The sequence below is a fragment of the Leguminivora glycinivorella genome, chromosome 10, assembly GCF_023078275.1.
Source record: "Leguminivora glycinivorella isolate SPB_JAAS2020 chromosome 10, LegGlyc_1.1, whole genome shotgun sequence".
NCBI lineage: Eukaryota > Metazoa > Arthropoda > Insecta > Lepidoptera > Tortricidae > Leguminivora > Leguminivora glycinivorella.
In genome coordinates, this window is record NC_062980.1 from 16,356,711 (window position 1) to 16,370,905 (window position 14,195).

The following is a 14,195-nucleotide window of genomic DNA, read 5'->3' on the forward strand; positions in this document are numbered from 1 at the left end:
TTATGATTTGAACCGAGGACTGTGTGGTCCGTTACAATATCGAGGAAATTACAATGCAAAAAAACGCGTTTATCACTGCTTCCAGTAATTTCACAGGTGGTAAATCATCATCATCACTAAATACATCCACTTTTATCAGCTTTAAAGCAGAAAATTTGACTATATTCAAGGTCAAATTACTTTATCCACTAGTGGATAAAATACGTTTTTACCCGCTGGAATTAAAGGACGAAACACGTGTTTCCGAGCTAGTGAGGGGAAAAATGTCTTAAAAATGGAGACAATATAATAAACTCTCGTATCGTCAAGAGGTGACGAGTTATATAAGAAAACAGATAATAAATAATCGATACACGATACGGTGGCACACGTGTACACGTGTAACGTCGAGACCAAATACTCAGAGCTGTCGATGATTTGAGATTAGATCATTTTTGCTTGCATTGGTTGCCTTGAGATATTAGCATGGTAAAAAAAGACAATGTTCAGTCAGATGCTCAGCTAAAACGCTGTGTTATACACGGACTTATTTAGAATAATTTCACAAATATTTTGATCGATACTTGAAAGTAGGGGTATTTTTAGCTTTTGTACAGGGTGCAGGGTGTTGAAATTTAAGTGAGAAAATGCAAGAAGTTATCAAACCAAGTAAGTCGCAATTTTATAATTATTATAAACTTTCTATATTTAAATTTAGTTAATGGCACATTAAATATTTCAAATGGACTGTGTTATAAAATTGTTTGATTTGCCACTCCATATATACAATAGAAGTTATGAACTCGTACCTAAACCAATCTCTGTGTTCATAATACAAAGATTCAAACATAGAACCACCAGTGATCACGGTCGTGTTTTTGTCACTTTTCATAATCGTGCGTCACTTTCGCACTTACATACTTGTTAGAGAGTGACAGACATGGTGACAAATGATAGACAGCACAGCCGTCCTTCTTAGCCCTGGACCGGTTGTCAAAATAGCTAACCATACACGTACGGATTTGTCCGCCGGGCAAGCCTTGGATCATCAGATCACCGCGACTTCGGCGACGGGCATCAGTTTGTGAGTGCAAATGAGGTGCGATCCGGCGGACACATACGATATTACACACTCACGTGCAGGCAGCGATATTACACACACACGTGCCCGATCCGTTGGTTTTGACCACGAGCAGCGGACGGGTACCCGGCGGGCTGATCCGTGTCTATTTCTCGCCTCACACGGACGGATGTGCCCGCCGGTCACATCTGCCGGGCAGATCCGACGGTCAAATCCGTACGTGAATGGCTAGCTAATGTGGCCACATTTTACTTCTTAGCGTTAGATTGTTTATAAGGTACATATGTTACAGCTTTATTTTTCAGAAGCGGCGTTAGGCATCCGTCACGTACAATGTGTGATGCTATTCTTCGCAATGCTATTAGCATTCGGCATGAGGGTGAACATGAGCTTGGGTATTGTCGCCATGACGGACTCTTCAATGGAAAATGTGAGTACAATAATACAATCTAGTGAATGAAAAACACTTATAACCGCAATCGAAAAACCATCCGTTAGCTCGTTGGGTGGACTACATCCGCAAAGTTGCGGGTCACAACCTGGATGAGACTAGCTCAGGACCGGGATACATGGCGTACTAGAAGAGAGGCCTATGCTCAGCAGCAGTGGGCGATAAAAGGCTGACATGATGATGATGATGAACCAGTTACAAAACATAACTAAAAACAAATCAAATTATTTTATTAAATAGTTTTGATTAGCAGTCACTACTATATACCGCCGCACGTTACGGTGCCGCGCACATTGTAGCCAGGCCCAGTAGCCGAATGGCATTTCTGTGACGAGTAACGCCACCGAAACGCCGCAGAAATGTAGTCTGGCTCTGTCGCACCAATACGCAAGAGCGATAGAGATAGATAGCTACACCAATACGCAAGAGCGATAGAGATAGCTACTAAAGAGATATTATCGTGAGCGTTTGGAAACGTTTGCATTTTTTTTTCTAATCAAGGGTTCCGTAGTTTTCCGTATTTTTCTCAAAAAATTGAACCTATCAAGTTCAAAAAATGTGTCTTGTCTCTCCATTACTTTATGAGCAAAATTCTAAGTAATGAGTAACTGTATAAGTATAGGCATGGAAACGTTTGATTCTGGCTATTGACATACATATTGGTACCAAATTTCAGCTTTCTTTTTTATTAAAAAAGGTACGAAACCCTAAAAAAAGGTAATGTTATAAAACATAAAAGTTTATCATTGTAAGTTGTAACTTCGGCTTCAGCACGTGACCTAATCTGCAGTTGAGTAACGTACATTAAAAACAAAAGTAATTTTTCAGGCAAAGTGCTAAAGTTTATTTCTGAACAGAGATTGTTAAAGTTTTCTCTAGGTGAAATCTCTTAGAAAATCATGATTATTATTCGCATCACGTATTAAGAATAAATTATTATTATCTTACATAAATGAGCTGGTGTTGTTTTATTACAAAACATGCCATTGTTTATGTTTGAACATTAGGGCCTAAAACTATTAATTTTAGCATTATGTTCTCATAGTTTTAAAGTAAACAAACTTTGCACAGACGAGACAAAAATTGTCTCTGTAGACCTTATTTTTCGAGATAAAGGTATGTTTTAGAAAAGTAAGATTGTAATGAGAAAGCACAGAGTAACGCAAAACTGAGTGGGATCTAATAATCAGAGATCGGATGTTTGTGCGTCATCTCATACTAAAAGTCATTAAAATGACGTAAGTCACTAATAATGTCGCAAATCCGTCCGATCTCTGCTAATAATTTTAGACTAACAAGTACGAAAGTTGTAATATTACTATTTTATCCGTTGCTTTTCAGACATTCGATTGGAACATGCAAATGCAGAGCGTGATTCTGTCGTCTTTTTTCTGGGGCTACATGATCTTTCAAGTGCCTGGCGGTCTGTTAGCCGACAAAATCGGCGGCAGTGTTCTTGTGGGCATCAGTATTGGGTCGAACTCTATTATCTCTCTGATTCTGCCAAGTGCTGCTGTTTATGTAAGTTTTTTTAAGTCTGCAATATGTTCCAATACTGGATAATGAAGAAAATCCGTAAACAAAAGTCTAGTCGCTCATGCTCCGAGGCGATCGTAACGCCATTGTTACTGTCGCACTCTTAAAATGGAAGACTGATAGAGAGATACACACCGTTTTGCTGTCAAAGCGATAGAAAAATTTATTTATTTAACCTTTATTGCACAAAAGAAAACCTTAAAGTACAAAAGGCGAACAATGCCATAAGGCATTCTCTACTAGTCAACCAAGATTGGCTATATAATACTGACAGTTGCTGAGAAATGCGCCAAGGTCATCCCGTGATCTTCTCCTTCACCCCAAAGTTTGCGTTGTGACATCTATGTCTTGGCTATTTCAGCCCGTCGTGAAGTAGTTAGAGTTACCTTGCTAGGTATGTTATTGAAATTCAAGTACAATATACACGCTGTTTTTATTGAATTTCGTTAATTTTAAGAGAAGATTCATTACATCAAATACAATTAATTTATCTAACAAACTAGCGTCTTAACTCTTACGGTTATCGAGTTATTAAAAAAATATAGATAATTGCTAAACACGTGTGTCACAGCCTTTACCAATTCCTAAAGTTATTTGTTTTGACATGTGCCGTCAATCACTTGACACTAACTTGAATGTTATTCTTAAGGATCTCTCAAACTAATAAATTCATTTATTATGTATGAAAATGATGAAATTTTTATTTGCGAATTTAACTAAAAGCGATATACAGGGAGGTTCCTGATAATGAATCTAACGAAGTGTCGAACTTAACGGAAAACAAAAAAAAAACACGGTGTATACTTGTGTCAAAACAATCCTACAATCAATCAATCAACATAAATTAGAAAGCTGACGGTATTGCATTCAGAAATACCAAATGAAATATCAGAATGCGAATCAGTATATTAAAAGCAGATAATTATGAAGATAATGTTTGTGCTTCAGGGTGGCTGGTACGCAGTATGCATTTGCCGTGTCCTGCAAGGTTTGACGCAAGGATTCGTCTCTCCAAGCACGCATAACCTCATCGGGAAATGGGTGCCTTTAGATGAAAAGAGTAGGATGGGAGCATTTATTTATGCAGGTAAATAATATGACCAATACTTTGAAATACCTATACTCTTCCATATGATCGGTAGGGCTTGCATTCCGGAATTCCGGAATCTCGAAATTCCGGAATTTCGGAAAATTTTTCCGATATTACAGTTCCGGAATTGAAACACATAATCTCGAAAATTCCGGAATTGAAAAAAGATATATTTTTGGACGAAAACGTGTAATATCAGCCTGGTTATTTTACAAAACTACCACCGCGTCTATAAAAGATAAGTAAATTCATTAAGTTAGACACTCCTCGGATTCAGGTAGTGCCTATTTTATGACCAAAAGGTTGCATCCAGGGCTAGTTAGAGCGAGATAGTGTAGTTTTAGCTAATAAGTGAAATTATAATCATTTTAAAGTAAATATTTGTTACAAAAAAGTTTTGTTTTGTGATAATTTAAAATTACTAGCCGGGAGTTGAGTGTTATGCTCGAATACTGAAGGACAATTTTATTAAACATAAATAAATAACATTAGGTACATTATTAATTGTATGTCTTTCCCATCACGGAACAATGGTTTATTTTATTGGCGTTATTTATGCTCAATTTATTAGATCGAACTTAAATTTCAGTAATAATCTAAATTAATCGGTATTAAAGCTTTCTACTCTATTTCGCACGTAGCTCTATGGAAAACTCTACAACAACAGGGCGTACCATCTAAATATATTAAAATATTAGAGGAGATATATAAGCGAGGTAAAGCCAAAATAAAGCTAGAGAGAGAAGGGAGAGCCTTTAAAATACAACGCGGAGTCCGTCAAGGTGACCCGATATCTCCTAACCTATTTACCGCTCTCCTCGAAACTATATTTCGGCACTTATATTGGGAAAATATTGGCATAAATATCAACGGTGAACTGCTTAACCACTTGCGATTCGCCGATGATATCGTGCTCATTAGCGACAATCACGGCCACTTGGAATATATGCTAAGAACGCTTGATGAAGAGAGTCGAAAATGCGGTTTAAGTATGAATATGGACAAAACCTGCATAATGACAAATAGTACAAAAATAGACACAATAATTATGGGAACTAAAATAGAGTACGTGGAAGAGTATGTATATTTGGGACGGAAAATAACATTTGAAGATCAGACTAAAGATGAAGTAGAACGTCGAATTAAAATCGCTTGGCAAAGATATTGGTCGTTAAAAGACATTTTCAAATCAAACCTACCCATTAGCCTCAAGAAGAAAGCATTCGACACGGTCGTCTCTCCCACGCTTCTCTACGGGTGTCAGAGCTGGACTCTAAATAAGAACATAATACATAAACTACAAGTATTTCAACGGGCAGCAGAACGGAGTATGTTGGGATTGAAAATACGAGACAAGGTTAAAAACACAGAAATAAGAAAAAAGACCAAAGTAATAGACGTAGCTGAGTTAGCCTGCAGGCTAAAATGGTGATGGGCAGGTCACGTCGCCCGCGCGCAAGACGACCGCTGGAGCGAGCGCATACTGCACTGGTGGTTCGTGATTGACGAGTCGCGACGCAGAACTCGCAGGGGACATCCGCGCCGACGCTGGAGAGACGACATCGAAGACTTCGCCGGTGGTACCTGGACTAGACTCGCTCAGAATAGAAAATCGTGGTCATGTATGGAGGAGGCCTTTACCCAAAATTGGGTCCCCAAAAACGATGTATAATATAATTCTAATAATTTAGATAATTTTGTATTCATTTAAAGAAAAATAATATGCTTAAATTTTAATTAAGTTATTATTCACTTTCAAATTGTGCATGATACGAGAAAGTTGTAAATTTTAAGTTAAGAGAATATTGATAAATAATTTAGTTTGTTTTAAATTACTTAAAAATGAATAATTTCAGAAATTTCTATTTTGCCGATCTTAAATTGTAAATTCTTAATGTTATTATTATTTTCTTATTTTTTTGTTTTTGTTGCATGTTTTATAATGTTTTTGTGGGAATAAATGGCTTTATTATTATTATTATTATAAAGCGGCATAAAATTTTACTTCTTTTCTCATAGCACTGAATATTTTAGGCATAAAGTCTTAAGTTCAGAAGCAACTCGTAGTATTTGGTATTACATTCATTCACAAGCATAACGTCGTAGTTACTTTATACACTTTTCACAAAGACGTGTGCATATTTTACTAAACTCTATAAGTCTATTACCACTTACCACAAAATCAAAAGATTTGAGAAGCAAATGTATGTAAAATGATGAATATAAAAGATTGATTATTTTTTTTTACTCACGAATAAATCATAAAATCTGTCTTTTTGGGATAGCTTGGATATCTTTTGTCCCTACTCGAGTCTGATAAAGGTAATTCAATATTACTTTTATTACAGTTATGTGAATAAGACGTTATGCAATTCTTGTAAATTATTACTTTTATATTATTTCGATGCTCAATGGATAAAAAAATAACTTTAACGTTAACCACTATCAGAAAACTGGCACTAAAACCTCGTTGGTATCGTTAACTGTAGTTCGAAATACCTTGCAAGACCGATTTTGACGCAAAATGGGCTTTCCTGTAAAATGACTAAAATGAAAATTTCAGTGTTATATGCTTTTCAGGTACGGAGTTATTGTCTAAAACGTCGATTTATAACAAATTTCAGTTTAAAATTGTATTATTTCATTAAAAATCCACCAGAAAACCAAACCAAAAAAAAAGTTGTTCAATTCCGGAACTAGTTCCGGAATTCCGGAATTGAAGTCCAATCTCGAAAACCAGTTCCGGAATTGAAAACCGTCCGATATTGCAAGCCCTAATGATCGGAAGTACGAGTATAATAAGGATAGTCTTTTATTGTTCGAATGAGGTTTTTCTCTCTCTGCCGATTATGATCAATACTTAATATTATAAATGGTAAAGTCTGTGTGTCTGTCGGTTTGTCCGTCTTTCACGGCAAAACGGAGCGACAAATTGACGTGATTTTTGAAATGGAGATAGTTGAATGGATGGAGAGTGACATAGGCTACTTTTTGTCTCTTTCTAAACCCTCACTTCCCTAAAATGGGTGGTAGAAGTTTGTATGAAACCATTGAAGCATTCCACTATTTTCGAATTTAACGCGAGCGAAGCCGCGGGCAAAGGCTAGTATATAATAAAAACAATGGTTGCCTTGAATAAAAGTTAAGAAAATGGTGTCGATTCATTTAAAATTTTAAAAATTCTTTCCAGGAGCTCAACTGGGTACAGCAGTTATGCTCATGTCGTCCGGCTTCTTAGCAGACTACTGGGGTTGGCCTTCCATATTCTACTTTGTTGGCGCCTGTGGAGCTATCTGGACCTTTGTGTATATCTTCATCGGTTCAGGAGAGCCTCAAAACTCGAAGTTGATTAGTGAAGAAGAGAAGCTGTATATTCAAACTTCTCTTGGTCAAATTGGAGGCAAAAAAGTTAGCTATTAGGTGACTCTACATAGTGCGAGCAACCCGAGGCAATTCCCAGTAAATGACCAACGTAACTCGGCCGAAGTAGCACGCTTTGTCTTGGCCGAGGCACGTCTAGACTGGGCATTTGCCGCGCGAGCGATTTCTACGTGACACTGCTCACTCTCTGTGTGGACCACCCTATTTAACTAGAAATTTTCAAGCTAATGATAAGACCGACATTACATACATTGAAAAATCCTAGGTCACTTTTCTTTTCACTAGCTTGAAATTTTCTAGCCTTAATCCTAGCTCATTTATCTTTTCAGAAAACATAATTATTTATTCTTTACCTACTAATTACGTAGTTGGATTTCTCTATTGATCTATTATTTTATTTATACTTCAGTCTATTACCACGCCATGGATGTCACTGTTAACTTCCATGCCCTTCGTCAGTCTGATCATCGTGCATTGTTGCCAAAACTGGGGATTCTATACACTTATGACTGAGATGCCGTCTTATATGAGCCAAGTTTTTGGAGTCAATGTTAAAGCGGTATGTAAAATAAAACATTAGGATTTTTGGACTTTTGCACATTAGTATTTACTTTCATATTACTAAGAATTTTCATTTTACAGTTATATTGAATTTCAGTAGATATGACATGTTTCCGCTAAACTCGTGTTTTAAAAAAAAAATTGAAGAAACTAGTGAATAGATGGGATTGCGCTCTTTTATTGAAAATGTGTAGGTCGCATTGGTCTGGAAACACTGGAGGCGACAGTTTATTTGATGATTTGCTATGCGGATTCAATACTAGTTGTTTTCCACCAAAGTGTAAAATCAAGTACATATTTTTTGTTTACAGAATGGTGTACTGTCGGCTACTCCTTACATTGTGATGTACATCCTCAGCTTTCCCGTTGGTTTCTTATCTGATTATGCTCTCGGTAAGGGCTGGGTCAGTACTACTGCTGCTAGGAAGATAAGCAACAGCATTGGTAATTTAGTTTTCGTTAAAATTAACCGTTTTGGTCACCCAAAGTTTGTAAGCAGACAAATTCTTTGGTAATATCATAATGTGTTTCAACCTTATGTAAATTATCAAGGTCAACTTTTTGTGGTAAGGCGAAAATACGGTACGGTATAAGTTCAAAGAATGAATACGACTTTTAAAGTATCATAACGTAGCAGGTATTTCGCCATATAGATTTTATAGAAAAAGTGTTTTTTTTTATGCACAGGAACTATAGGCCCAGCATTAGCTCTTATTGGATTAGCGTATGTGCCAGCTGGGAATATAACCCTAGCGGTTAGTGCACTATCCGCTGTAGTGGGACTCAATGCAGCGACACTTACAGGCTTTATGGTAAGGATCCATAATGAGGAGGCACACTCAAAGGTTATGACAGATGGCGCCACCCTATTAGTCCATACATGAGAGCGAGAAGATGATATGTTTTCTCTCTCTCACACATATGAATGACAGTGACATGCCAAGACACTTGCACAGACGCCGCCTGGCGGGATAAAATGTCAGTGTGCCTCCTCATTATACTCAGTATCTGTAATGACAATTTAAAAACTGTTCACAAAATTTCACTAGAATCGGTTAAGAATTGTCAACTAATATCTTCGGTGTCATCTATTTAAAAAATAGTTGTTACTATTTCAGCTAGTTCATCTGGACATGGCCCCCAATTTCGCGGGAACTATGTTTGGCATCTCGAATTGTATTGGAAATATTGTCACCATCATTGCACCTTTAGCAGCTGGAGCTATTATTAAAGACGAGGTACAATTTTACTTTTTTGACATGCAGAAGCGATTCTTGAGCGAGACTTTCTTGGGAGGGAGGTATAATTTCCTTCCTGTTAAGGATAAATTTGCCTTTATACTTTCTTCTTCTATCTGTAGTACCTTTATAATGTTTGATTGTTTTATTACTACAACAAAGTGCTTCAATTCAAATTGTTTTAATTTCAGACTGATGCAGGCGAATGGCGCAAGGTATTTTACCTAGCATCATTTATTTATATTTTTGGGAACACAATTTTTCTCATTTTTGGGACCAGTGTTCGACAGTTGTGGAATGACCCAAAAGATGATAAAAATGGAAACTTTACTGGTAAGAATATTTCATATTGTAGCACAGTCTTTACTTCCTACATAGACGTATAGACTGTTATCAGTTCTTCATTCGCACATTTATCCCCTAATTTTCATACTCTCATCATTCATTAGTTTCATCACATTCACTCAAACATCTTGCGTGCGCAATACTAAAATATATTAAGGCACGTGCCTTTCTAAAATACCGTCAGTACTTTTTTTTCTCTTCCCCTTCCTATTATTGCTTTTTTCCCTTCCTATAATTGTTTCGTGTAAATCACAGGGTTAATTAACCCTCCGCCGCAGGTTAGCATGATTATACGTGGCCCCACGTTGGGCACCACTAACCATCCCTCGTTATACTTGGCCCCTCGTTGGGCGCCACTTATAACCATCCTTCCTTATACTTGCTCCTACGTTAGACACGTCTATAACGATCCCTTGTTATACTTGGCTCGACGATGGGTGACACGTGTAACCATCCCTCCTTATACTTGGCCCCACGTTGGGCGCCATATATAACCATCCCTCGTTATACTTGGCCCCGTGGTGGGCGCCACGTATAACCATCCCTCGTTATACTTGGCCCCACGTTGGGCGCTATGTATAACCATCCCTGATTATACTTAGCCTCACGTTGGGCGCCATGTATAACCATCCCTCGTTATACTTGGCCCCGCGGTGGGCGCCACGTATAACCATCCCTCGTTATACTTAGGGTCAAGTTGGGCGCCAGGTGTTTAACCATACCTCGTTATATTTGGCACCCAACGTGGGGATAGAAATACGTGGCGCCCAACGTGGACCATACGAGACGCTAGATCGTCGAGACCGGTGTCTGTTACTGTCTAAAGTTCGCCTTTTGTACATTAAGTTGTTCTTTTGTGCAATAAAGTTTAAATAAATAAATAAATAAAGTAGCCTTCCTGGCTCCTAGTGCAGCATCATTCAGTCCTATGCGTGCGAAAGATACATTTACAATATTTACATTTATGTACATTAATTAAATAATGAAGCGGTCTCTTTAAAAAAAAAATCTCAATTAAAATTTTTATAAGGATATCAAATAGGTACTTTTTGCTAATAATATTACGTTCACTTTTATTTTCAGATGCTGAAAAAAAGGATACAGTTAATTAACGTCGACTGAAATAATTAAACAGTTAATAAATATGATTACAGTCTACTTCATAGTATTAAATTATTTTATTTTTATTTTTAATATAATTATATTGGGCAAGTTAACACAGTCAAGTTTATTATTAAATACTTGTAAAATATGTATCCTTAGCCACGGATATCCTTAGTGTCAGTCGTAGCAATAGAAAATAATTAAAAAAATATTATTACATAGCCTGAACCACGAGTTTGAGCCTGAAAATTCGCTTAAAGTCTATGTAACTCACTTACATATGCATTGCTTACAGTACAATGGAGTCAAAAATAAGCAATGCACACGATAACGTATATTTCAACACGGAGCTCGGCGCTTGTCTCACATTTAAAATATAAAATATGTTATTTTATTTACGAAGAGCGCAATCGCTCCCTTCCAGTGGCATTTAAGTGAGATAATCTGTGCTTTTTACCTCTTAACTTCAAACTAAAGTCTGATTCCAACCAACATTGTGCGATTACTTATATAGATTATACTGGATTAAAGAGTCGGTCCAAGATAAGTTTGCAATAATTTTGACAGTCCTGCTAGTGCATGTTCGTGTTGGTAATTGGTCGTCGTCCTCGTTAAATTCTGCGCCTTGGGGATAAACTAGTCAACATGAAGACATTTGTTTTAGTTGCAACTAAAACTTTGACGCTAAAGAGGACATTTTTCTACAAGCGACAATAGTGCACAAAGTTGTGAAAATGCTTTTATTAGACGTAATATTCAAGACCTGAAATTCAAGCGGGGGTATGCATTCGAGACACAATGATAATTTAAAAAAAAATTTTTAAATATCATTTGTAAAAGTTTAACTCATTTTAAGACTGGTCGAATTTTTTATTGCTTAACCCACACGCGAGTCAATTTACGGGTGAACGCAGCCTTATGAACGCAGCAATATTCTGGCAGCGGTGCCAGAATATTACTTGTTAAAGAAACTGTTGGTTGAATTTTTATAAGATGTAGACAGACAAAGCTGGTGTGGCAGTTTCGAAAGATAAAAGTGTACTGAAAGATTGTGTGAATCAGCAGAAATTTCAATACGAAAGGCTCCTTTTGTAGAAAGAGTTAGGTTAGGTTAGGCCGCTACACGTTCAAGCTCAATTCCGTAACTCTAGAAATATTCACAAAAGCTGGCGAAATGTCTATGAAAAGTTTAAATGATTTATGTTTTTGAATGATCTTTATTAATAGATGTCCCGAAAATAAGGCTCGGGAACCTTTAATGAGCATTTTGTGAATGGTTTGGATTAGGCTCTTAAAAGCTTGGAGTTTACGCAACAAAATATAACTCTTCGGTTTCGTTTCCGGGAATTGTAAGCAAATATTAATGATCATTATTTTCCTTGCGTTATTACGGCATATTGCCACGGCTCACGAGCCTGTAGTCGGCCTTGGCAACTAATCCTGAGAATTAGTCCGCAGGCAATAGTTTCTACGAAAGCCTCTGACCTTCCAACCCCAACTAGGACATATTGGGATTAGTCCGGTTTCCTCAAGATGGTTTTCTTTCCCGCAAGACGACGAACATAATTTTCGTACATAATTTCCGAAAAAATCATAGTTACGAGCCGATGGTTGATATGACCTCCAAATAGAAACCGCTAGTTTACTGCGTTCGGCTTTATGAAAACTTAAGATTCATTCCTTTTTCATCTCTCACAACCGTCTTAATATTTCTTTTGAAACCATTGGTTCAGTTTTCTTTCACGAGATCAAAGATGTAGACAGATGAAGATGATGTGAATCGACACAAATTCCAAGATATCATTGGGGAGCCCATTATTGAAAAGGTTCATTTTGTAGACAATTTTATAGTATGGGTCTGTATACAAGTTCTAGATCTCGGTTCCTAGCCAAAGTTACAATAAGCGTATCGTAGTTCCTCCTATCGCTCTACTGCAGTGACGCGCCAGAGACAGACTTCGTTTCGATCACCACGTCGTAACGTCAAAGATTGTTACTTCGACTAGGCCGGCAGTACCGTGACTCGTCGCATTCATACAAACGGAAGATGATCAGAACTGTCTGTGAAAACCTTGAATGATATAGGTTTCTGAAAAACCGTTTTTTTACTTACTTTAGTAGTAGGTCTTCTGTAAATGATTACAAGTGATTAGACTTTTTACAGCTTTGTGTTCACGCTACAAAATATAAAAAGGAATATTTTTTAGGGATATTTTTTTCCGGTATTCGTAAGTAAAATATTGTTTTATACACCACATATGAAGACTATTTTCTATACCCGCGAGGCTCGTTAATTTGAAGACGCCAGTGAAAGGGTTTTTTAAATGGTTTTTTTTGTATTTTTTCTATATTCCACATTTTTTTTATTATTATTTATTTATGAACATAATATTCAACTCATACATTAAAGACAATTTGATATGTTCTAATTAAAATGTTATTGGCGCAGCAACCCAAAATAGGTATTGGCCTCTGACGTGATTACGCCAGTTGTCTCAATTTATGCATTTAATACATTATAGATTACAGCTGGAGGAGGCTTTTACCCAGAAGGGGTCTACAGAAGAAAATCAATAATAATAAAAAACAAATAAAGTAAAGAAAATCTTCCCTGGAATAATAAAGCCTTAATAAATAAATAAAAATATACAGAATATTAAAGAAACAATTTTTAATATTAAAATATACTCTTAGAATCAAACAACGCTTCCAGAAGGACCCTATTCATCCACTCTTTCATACTATATTAATTGAGTTGTAAGGGCTTTCCTTTTGTAAGCAACGCTTGGCATTGAATAGTGCAAAACTTTATATAGGAACATAAAATAATATGTACATGCAATTTCCGTGGGTGGAAATAATTTATATTGTGTCGTTTTCGATCAAAAAGTAAAGGATGAAGTAGATAAAAATGTAAGGTTAGTAGTAGTTTTGGAGTAAGGTATGAGAAGTCACCTTAATTGGTCTAATAAAATTAAAATACGAACACCACCATCAGTCATAGTTTGATTTTCATTAAAATATGATTTCTGCTCTATTTGATGGTGATATTTGGAGGTTTAGTTTGAGTTATTAAATAAGCCTTGATTTTTTGACTAAAAAATGTAAGATGGCGTAATTTCACTAATGAAATATTTTTATTTTAGGTTTGTTTTTCCAATAAATCGTATAATTTTCTTAACTTGAGCTGATTTAAAAAAGTTTGACAGCTTCTGAAAATGTATAAATGTTCAAGAAAAACCTGAAATTAATTACTTAATGGAAATAGATGTAAAAAAACTTCATTACATCAAAGTTTAATCAAGTCTGTGAAGTTTTCAGAGCAAACTATGCAAGCCAATTATTTGCCAATTTGCTAACAAAAACAAACTTGCTCGGTCAGTATGACTTAGCGTTTAAGAACTTAATATACTTAATGTTAAATAAATT

At 36.3% G+C, this 14,195-nt stretch overlaps 1 protein-coding gene across 1 annotated transcript; it reads left to right on the forward strand.

The window, feature by feature from the left end:
* The first annotated feature begins 443 nt into the window (after positions 1 to 443).
* On the forward strand, positions 444 to 10,830 carry LOC125230110 (putative inorganic phosphate cotransporter). Its single transcript, XM_048135133.1, has 11 exons — positions 444 to 648; positions 1,366 to 1,490; positions 2,853 to 3,032; positions 3,996 to 4,134; positions 7,328 to 7,545; positions 7,928 to 8,077; positions 8,391 to 8,523; positions 8,767 to 8,891; positions 9,198 to 9,317; positions 9,509 to 9,650; positions 10,746 to 10,830. Exons 1-11 carry the CDS (start codon positions 627 to 629, stop codon positions 10,772 to 10,774), a joined length of 1,383 nt encoding a protein of 460 aa, XP_047991090.1. The 5' UTR covers positions 444 to 626; the 3' UTR covers positions 10,775 to 10,830.
* The last annotated feature ends 3,365 nt before the right edge of the window (positions 10,831 to 14,195 follow it).

Coding starts and splice junctions, on each gene's coding strand:
- LOC125230110 (XM_048135133.1), top strand. CDS start 627: ATGCAAGAAGTTATCAAACCAA. Junction 649..1,365: donor GCAAGAAGTTATCAAACCAA/GTAAGTCGCAAT, acceptor TTTATTTTTCAG/AAGCGGCGTTAGGCATCCGT. Junction 8,524..8,766: donor GAAGATAAGCAACAGCATTG/GTAATTTAGTTT, acceptor TTTTATGCACAG/GAACTATAGGCCCAGCATTA.